Source organism: Phalaenopsis equestris, unplaced genomic scaffold, assembly GCF_001263595.1.
Source record: "Phalaenopsis equestris unplaced genomic scaffold, ASM126359v1 Scaffold000096, whole genome shotgun sequence".
Classification (NCBI taxonomy): Eukaryota; Viridiplantae; Streptophyta; class Magnoliopsida; order Asparagales; family Orchidaceae; genus Phalaenopsis; species Phalaenopsis equestris.
Genome location: NW_018164538.1, coordinates 543,994 through 553,611, shown reverse-complemented (window position 1 = coordinate 553,611; position 9,618 = coordinate 543,994). Strand labels below are relative to the sequence as shown.

The 9,618-nt window shown below is 35.4% G+C and overlaps 1 protein-coding gene across 1 annotated transcript; it reads left to right on the top strand.

Moving 5' to 3' along the window:
- Window positions 1–6: 6 nt before the first annotated feature.
- Window positions 7–4,183, top strand: LOC110020434. Its single transcript, XM_020718533.1, has 4 exons — window positions 7–668; window positions 782–933; window positions 1,117–1,340; window positions 3,095–4,183. The coding sequence occupies exons 1-4, from the start codon at window positions 41–43 to the stop codon at window positions 3,759–3,761; spliced, it is 1,671 nt and encodes a 556-aa protein (XP_020574192.1). The 5' UTR covers window positions 7–40; the 3' UTR covers window positions 3,762–4,183.
- Window positions 4,184–9,618: the final 5,435 nt, after the last annotated feature.

The following is a 9,618-nucleotide window of genomic DNA, read 5'->3' as shown; positions in this document are numbered from 1 at the left end:
TCCCTACGCCTATCAACCTAATTATTATGGCTACGCTGGAATGGGCGGCTTCTTCAGCGCTTCTTCACTCCCAGCTGCAACGTCTCAGCCGCCTCCTGTTGGTCCTGAAGCAAACTCCAAACCTACCACTTCACGAGAGGCCCCGTCTCCTCCTTCCCCTCCCAGAACGTCCGCCTGGGACTTCCTGAACCCTTTTGAGTCGTTTGAGAAATATTACCCGCCATACACATCCGACAGTAGCTCTAAGGAGTTGAGGGAAGCTGAAGGTATCCCTGACCTTGAAGATGAGCACGAAGTCATAAAGGAAGCTTATGTGGACAAAAAGTTTGTAGCTTCCACCTCTGCCGCCGCTGAGCCTGATTACTCCATTAAAGGTGTATCAGTTTCAGAAGAGGATGTTGGCAGTTCAGGGGAGAATTCACGGTATGATTTGAGACCGAAGAAGGATGAGGTGGAAGTGGTGGAAAAGAATGTTGTTGGTGGTGAAGTGCAGAAGCCCCATAATGAGAGGAGGACTGTTGCCGCTCCTCGCCGATATCATGACGTATCTGAGGTTGCAAGCGACATAAGAGTCCAGTTTGAGCGAGCAGCTGAGTCGACTAAAGACCTCGCTAGAGTGCTTGAAGTGGGAAAGCTTCCCTACTTCAGAAAAAAGTCAGTTTTTGCAGGTGAAGAAGAATTTTTACATTTAGGTTGCCTTTTTTTGTTCTTTTTTGAGTAAGAACTTCTTGCTGTTGATATTTTATATTAATTGTCTTGTATGTTTTGTTCTGGGAAACAGCGGCTTCGAGAATGATGTGCTTGATTCCGATATTGATGTGGAAGGATGAAGATTTAGTATACGACGAAGATACAGTAACGAGTACTGGAAATCTTTCATCTACATTGCAGAAGCTGTACATTTGGGAACAAAAGCTCCATGGTGAAATCATAGTATGGCCTCACTAATTCTCTTTTTATATCAGGAATTAGCGTATATGCAGGCTTAGCAATTCTTTTCACAATTGCGTGAATTCCATTTCACAACGCTCATATTTGTTTCTATGAACTCCTCAAAAAATATATGCCTTTATGTTTCAAGATCATGGCTTTATACTTAATTTTGGCATTCCTCAGGCTGAGGAAAAGATGCGGTTGCTTCATGACAGAAACAGTCAAAAGTTGAGGCGCTTGGATGAAAGAGGTGCAGAAGCTCACCAGATTGAGGCTACTCAAACATTGATAAGAAAGTTATCAACAAAGATAAGGATTGCTATCCAGATTATTAACACTATAACTACAAAGATAAATGTTCTGAGAGACGAGGAGTTGTGGCCACAGATAGACGAACTCATCCTGGGGTATGCCATTTTTGTTTGCAAATTTAGTCATGTATAGCTCAGTGTAGTTTTCCACTCAAACTGATTTCTTCTTGCATATGAGGATAATTACTGCTTTGCTACTTCATTTACTTCTCAAGCTTAAATCTTATTGCATACAGTTCTATTTGGTCCAAATTACTTTTAGTTTTCATTAATGAAAATTGGTTTTTACCTACTCTTCCTTATCATGTTATCATTATGTGTTAGGACATAATTTAGGATTTGAGTTCGATTTATGCTGATATTGATGAAAGCTGATAGAAGTGATACTAGTGATCCCTCTAATGGTTATGAATAAGGAAGAAGCCTTGTGAAAATGGTGCTTGGACTACCCACTTTGATAAGTGATAATACATATGATACTAAGTAAAGAGAAAAAGGATAAATATAGTATAATTAGGACAACACAAGAGATTTAGAGGCTTTCGATTGAGTCAGTCGCTATGCATGCAAAGATTTAAGAAACCTAGTTAAAGCTGAAGCCATCATTGAAAAATGAAGATTGAATTTTGATAAATTTTAAGGAAGAAATTATTTCTATGGATAATGAATGAATATTGATGTGTATTATTTTTTGTTATAAAGTGGAGAAGTGGGTTAGTTGTGAAGTAAAGATATGAACAATGGAGAATTGGTTAATATTAGTTGTTGTGGAGTGATCATAGAATTTTCAAATGCTGTTATATTACATCATGGATTAACATTAAGTCCAAGACTTTGTTATGCTGGTTATGGTGATGCTTATAAATGATATTTAAAATGTCGAAACTTATTGTTGCTTTTCTTATATGATATTTTTTATTATTGATATAAGCTGAAATAAATGAAAAGTTAAATAAAGGTGAAAATTTTCAAGGATTTGGTTTGGAAACATAAAAGTTGAGTATACAGAGTAAATGGACTAAATTGTTGTTACTTAACCAGGATTATACCATGGACAACAATCATATCTATTCACTAGAAATTAACAGTTTTATTTTATTTTGTTCGATAGGGCCGCATACAAAATAGATGACATGGTTACATTTTTTTATACGAGGGAATCAAATTGGTAGCATGGTTTCTCCTATGTAAAGAGTTTTATTTTGTTCGATAGGGCCGCATACAAAATAGAAGGGGTTGATGAGGATTATGACATGGTTACATTTTTTTATACGAGGGAATCGAATTGCTAGCATGGTTTCTCCTATGTAAAGAGGAGGAAATTATGCAATTTAAGGAGCTTGTTCTTAGTTTCAAATATAGACATTGAGGATATTGTATAATTTTTTTCTCTTTAATGATCTCAATTCTAATCCTATTGAAATATAATTCTCTTTGTTGCAAGTCCTGTAGGTTTTAACTTTTAAAATATCCTTTATTTACACTTTCAACATCTTTAAAATCAAAGGCAAAAGTGGATTTTCTCCTTTTAACTCCCAGGCTTTTCTTTATTGGAAGATCAGAATTCAAATCATGAGCAACCACATTAAATTCTATGCCCATAATTAAAAGTGAAATTCAGTTTACTTTCTGTAAAGCTTTCTAGCTCCAATTTCTACTCCATAAATTTAAAAATGTTAACCAAGTTTCTTTTTTCATTATTGGAAGATCAGAATTCAAATCATGAGCAACCAAATTAAATTCTATGCCCATAATTAAAAGTGACATTCAGTTTACTTTTTGTAAAGCTTTCTAGCTCCAATTTCTACTCCAGAAATTTAAAAATGTTAACCAAGTTTCTTTTTTCTCAGCTTTGAGAGGATGTGGAGGGTTATGCTGGAATGTCATCAAACTCAAAGCCAGGCAATAACTGAAGTTATTCATCTAGTTTCCATTGCATCTAGAGAAAACTTCAGTGATGAACTCACGAATGCCATAATGCATCTAGAAATGGAGTTACTGAGATGGATGGGAAGCTTCTCCTCCTGGATAAATTCTCAGAAAAACTTTGTTAAGTCATTGAACAGCTGGCTTGTTCTTTGCCTTCACTATGAACCAGAAGTAACAGCCGACGGAATTCCTCCTTATTCTCCTGGTAGAATTGGCGCTCCCCCAATCTTCGTCATCTTTAATCGCTGGCATCAAGCTCTTGATAGGGTTTCAGATAAGGAAGTTGTGGAAGCCATGCTCTCTTCCGCCGCAAGCATTAAGCAACTATGGCTACAGAATGATATCGATCTTCGTCAGAAGTTGATTGCCAAAAAAGACATGGAGAGATTGTTTAAGATGAGGGAGAGGGAAGCACGAGCAATTAGCACGGAAGTTGAGCCGCTTGTAGTCTCGTCCGAACCTAGTAATCTTCAGTCGTCGCTGCGACAAATTTTTCAGTCGATGGCGAATTTCGCAACTAATGCCATGAAAGCATATGAGGATATTCGGATGGCGGCTGCAGAGAAAACAAAGGGCTCTCAGGCGTGAAGCATTTAATGTATCCCATACATTCATCAGTTTCTGGCTTATTGAGCTTAGCAGCTGAAGCTTAGTTGAGCAATGGGAGCTGTTCTTTTAATGGCGGAGAGCTTAAGCTTTAGCTTCCTGAGTAAAAGAAAAGGCTTGCTGGACAGGATGGAGAAGAATTCAAGGATTGAAACTTCAGTTCGGCTGATTTCTTTATGAAGTTAATGGTATCAAGAAATCAATCAATTTTGTGGTAAGCGGACAGATGTGCTAAGGAGACTGAACTGCTATTGCCTTTGGTTCAGAGGAGAAGCAAATGCAAGTAATGGTGTATCATGTAAATTATGAAATAGTTTTGATGATGTGCAAAATAATCATAGGATACTCTGTATCACTGTATATATGCCTCTATTTAATTGGAAATAAATTTTTATATGTTGGAAGGCTGACAAAGTATGTAAGTGATTTTTACTGTTCTTTGGGGTATTTGTCCATCTAAGTGCATTGGTCTTCTATCTTTCCCATAAATTAGCCTGCGGGAGAGGAGTAAGGAAGTGATTTTTTTATTAACTAGTTTAAAATATTTAATTTATTAATTAAAACATAGTTAAAATAATCATAATTAATGGAGATATATTTAAAAATATAATTGCTTGTGCATAATATGATAGTTACCTTGATAAATGGGCATATTTATATGCATAACACCTAATTCCTACAAATCTAACAACTAAACTTGTACATTTTATATTCATAAGCTTGTGATTAGAAAAGCTTGACGGTCCAAAATAAGGGGAGTAGAATGTCTTTTACTCATCTCTTCTAAACAAGATTAATAATGTAATTTTGTACTCTTGACCCTAAAAGATGAGGGCTATGACATGTATTAGGGTCTCTTTTTTTCCCCACACTAGCAACCTCTCTATTTTATGGAATCTTGAAAACACCCCATTCGCTCCGTCCGGACAATTCTTCCTCTTCTCATCCTCCCTCTCTCCCTCAATCTTCTTTTTTCGGTCCTAATGCTCTATCCCATAGACACATTCTACCAGACACATTTGGATTCATCATTCTTTTAGGTGCAGTTAACATAGATCGTGCTATCAACAAGAAGACGAGCAATATCAAACACCGAGGAGAAACTCTTCAGATAAATAGAGCACACATTAGGGGAACTAGTGGATCAACGGATTCACTCCATTAATGTCTTGCTAGCAATCTACAAGAAACTTTGTAGATCTGTAAAAATTTAGGTGCATGCTCTTCATTAGATCGAGCGCTCAACAGTCGGCCAAACTCCAGTAGTCACGTTGGCTGCTTATCTCAACAGTCGAACTCTTCTTGTCTTTCTGGCCTCCTCATTGACTGTGAAATTCCATTTGTGTGTTAACCGTCTCCCTACTTTTTTGTTCCAACTGTATCTCAAGTCGATCGTGTCGCCTCGCTGACCACCTGTGTTTGGACCAAGCGATCGACCATAAGCAGTTAGTGCTAACTAGCTATTCATCATGCTGATGGATGGGCCCCCATCCTTCTGCTGTGGAACTTAGGGGGGGTCAAAAATTGGCCCGACACGCCAACACCGCTCAAACTCGACTTGAAAATTTTGAGTTAAGGTTGACTCATTCTTTTCGAGCCGGTTTCGGGTCAGATAAATCGACTCTTTTATTATTCGGGTCGGGTTCGGGTTGACCTGATTCGGATTGAGTCCTTTTCTGGTCGAACTCGAACCCGACCTGCTAACTCGAATTGACATCCTTAGATGTGAGAAATTGACTCGACACACCAACTCGAATTTGACTCACGGGTTGACCTGATTCGGATTGAGTCCTTTTCTGGTTGAACTCGAACCTGACCTGCTAACTCGAATTGACATCCTTAGATGTCAGAAATTGACACGACACACCAACTCGAATTTGACTCAAAAAATCCGAGTTTAGGGTTGGTCCGAATATTTTTGGAGTTATAAAAAATTTAAAGTATTTATTATTCGAGTCGGATTCGAATTGACTTAATTCGAGTCACTCAAAATAAAAATAAATCTACTGATTTTAATTGACACCTCTAATTATGAAGCTAATTATATGATTTTAATGTCTATCTCCAAAATAATAATTCAGATTCCATGATGACAAGGACCTGATGAGGAACATTAGCGCATCATTTGCAGTAAAGCGCAGGGAATATAATAATTCTATTCACTTACTATCATGTCATTTCAGAATATAAAATAAAATAAATACTAATTTCCGTAGGGGCATTTTCCATACACACCAACGACACCATCCTCATCTTTATGATTAAATAACTGACGTCTAAACTTTAGTTCTTTATATTTCAAGCACTTAAATCTTTCCTATAACCTTTAAATACACTATATTAACTTTAAATTAATGAAATATTTAAGTTTAAGTGTTAGATATGCATATACTTAAGACTTGAGTGATATTTTGTAAAGGGGCTTTTAGATCCACACTTGTGACATGTATTTTTTATCTTATTTTCATAATAATTAACATGTCAAATTAATCAATTATGTTATTTACATGTTTTCTTCATGTTTTATAAAAATAAATAAATAAATAAATAATCATTTTTTTTTATCTAGGAGCTTTTGACATTGCTATATCATCAATTTTTGAAAAAGGAAATTACGTACATGTGTGTTTGAATTTTATTTTGTTGTGAATCACACCTAAAAAATTGAGCATAAGATCAAAATATACAGAGAGAAATGCACTGTAATGGAGGACAATCTAAATTATTGGTTTGACATTTTTCATAAAATAATTCCCTATATGTAGAAGAGGTCCCTATTTTAATGAGAGTGTTACGGGATATTTTAGGTATTTTACATTTATATGTCTATACCTCAGCTATCTTATGACTCGGTCGGCTGAAATCAGTGGATTTTGGTTCGGCAGGACCTGTTCGTTTGACTGTGCTAAATCAAGGTTGTAGGCCGATCTTTGATGGTCTTCGAGTTGGTAGGACTTGACTCAGTCGACTTACCCTTGACGGTAAGCTATTCCAATATTATTGTCGACTAATGAATCTCAGATAAGGAACTTTCACTGTTGGAGTAAGGCAAGACTATCAGACAGAGGGTGAATCACTGTAATCTGATTGGTAGCTCGCTCCTTAACGATGGGGTTCTTTGAAATGCTATGTGAATTACATTATAGCCAATTCTTGGCCTCTGAAAAGGATTCTCAACGGTATGCATGAGATGGCTAGCAATTTTCAACTCTTCCCTTGAGTCAATTTTTGATAAGAGGTAGGTTGATGTCTCTGATAGACTTGACTAGCCTTAATACTTGGTTCGGGGGGCTTGCATATGTCGACTTCTAGCCGTGGTTCAAGGGGACTGCACCTAGTCAGTAGGCCCTCTGGTCTTCCCCCAATAGATCTTTTGGACTTTCACCCATGGGCCCCTTGCCCTTTCATCGGTAGGTCCTCCTTAGTTGTATTTATTTGTCACTTGGTTCGTTGAATCTCATTCAAATTCATGTTGACCTGTTTCTGATGTACAATACAACATAATTCTCGTGTGTTTACTTACCTAACACTTAAATATTCATATTTATATGTATAACACTCAAATCTTTGATATCACGGAAAAAAAAAATTGCCATCTATTTGAAAGTGAAATTCATTATTTTTTAATAGGTTTATACGATGAGGTGTTATAAATATAATTATCATACTTTGGGTGTTAGATATATAAATAAATAAGAATTGTGTGCTATGTTTGCAAATTTTCCATTTTAAAAATATAATAATATTTTGCATTAATTATGGCATTATTATTATTATTATTATTATATTTGGACTATAACAATAAGCTATTAAATTAAATTTATTAACATTAAAATTTATATGTTTAATGACACTTGGAATTTCTCTCCCATCACAAACCATGCTTCTACTTATATACAATAATTGGTCAAGATTCCTATAGCAAACTCCTAAAATTGGTGCTATTTTGTAAGAGAACCCAAATTCTCCTATTAAAACGGGATACTCCTTACCATGCATCCATGTGTCAATAGTAACTCGGAATGAGCTAATTTTGTGTGAAGTATGTGCTCTCAAATACATCATGTTTGTTTGGTAGGTCCCTATTGGTGGGGTTAAAACTAAGAAAGCTTTATTCATATGCTTATTAGTTATGTTTGCGATTTTGATATCTATTAATTTGCGGGTCTTTTATTTTTTAGCATTGATTCAAGTTGTGTGTGTTTTTTTTTTTTTTTAATATGGTGGTGGTGGTTTATTTGTGCCTTAGCTAGTTGTTTGGTGGGCTCCTTCCATTTTGGATTAATGCACAAGTCTTGATGTATTTTATGCAAATTTTGGCAAGATCTATAAGATAGCTCTTTTCCTCAAATATGGAGGTTCAACCATGTAGTATGTTGCATCTCTTTTAATTTGAGTCCATTCAAGTATTTCTCTTTCACTGCCTATAGATGGAACCTCCATATGTTCATCGGCAGTAGTTTGGATAAATTTATGTGTTTTTTTTTATTATTTTACTTAACTTATGATATGTCCAATTGAATTTATTAGAAGTGCATGGTCTTTAAAATTGCATTTGTAAATGCAGGAGTTTTAAATTTCTTAGTGTTTAATCAAGAGTAAAACTAAGTGAAAATAATTTTTTTATTTTGGAATTTAGAATACCTTTGATTGTTCATTTTCATTGTATTCAAAACTTGATTAATCTAATCAAATTTTAAGCAACACCTATCATTAGAAAAATTATTACATCGGGAGTTCTAACGTAGTTTTGTGTCAGGACTCCAACCACCGTTTTATCACGTGTATAAACCCACTCACAATTTTTTTAATATATGAGTGGGTCTATCTATACACATGAGTGGCTTCTTATGGCGTTCTTTGCTACGTGGCATCAAGTCAAGCTCTGTGCTCCGTTCGTCAATCTTGGCTATCCCTGAGTTTCATGTATTCTTCTCACCCTCAACCCAGCAAGCAGCGCCAACTTTTTGTTGTAATTCTCCTCATTCGCGCCATGACTACATCTACATTGTGGCTTGAATGGATTTTCTTAGTCTATTTTACACCAACAATGCCAGAATAATATATCTTAAAATTTATTTTATGGCCAATCAATTGCTCTAAAATAATAGAGGATGTTATAAATTTGTACTGTAAATGAAATCAATTAAAATTAATCATGATAATTTGTTTTAAATGAATAAATATCAAGTTAGTTATTGAATTATTCAATTTGTTTTTTTTTTTTTACTTAAGTAAAAAAAACTCATTCTTAATAATGATGATTTAACTTTTCATAAGAAATAAGTAAAAATAAATTATCATTTCCAAGATATTTTAATAGCATCGGTAAAGATTAAAATTCATGGTATTTTCAATTATACAGAAACGAATGCTCGAGTCTATGAAATTCTATATTATTTTTTGTGAATAAGTTCCGAGAGTTAGAACATGATGAATGAGGAAGAAGAAAGGGAGAGTGTAATAAGTTTAGAATTCTCTGTAGAGAGCACTGGGAGAGGTCACTTTTATTCTCTTTTTGCCTCATATTTATAGAGACGTGTTTTGTACAATTACAGAAATGAGAGAACAGTTATGGAAACCACTCTTAATACAATTGATATTCGAATTAATGGTATGAATCTCATGCATATTTGTATTATAATTTGAATTCTGACATAACATCAATTGGCTCGCTGACTCGCTTGAATTCGACCAACTGAGGCGATCGATCGAGCGGAGATTGTGCCTTATGTTGGTAAATCGAGGCTCTCAGTCAAGTGGCTATCTCGTCTATCAGTGTAAAAGTGGGTCAGCCAATTGGTCTGAATCAGGGTTCCAGCCGACGCTCTGGGAATCG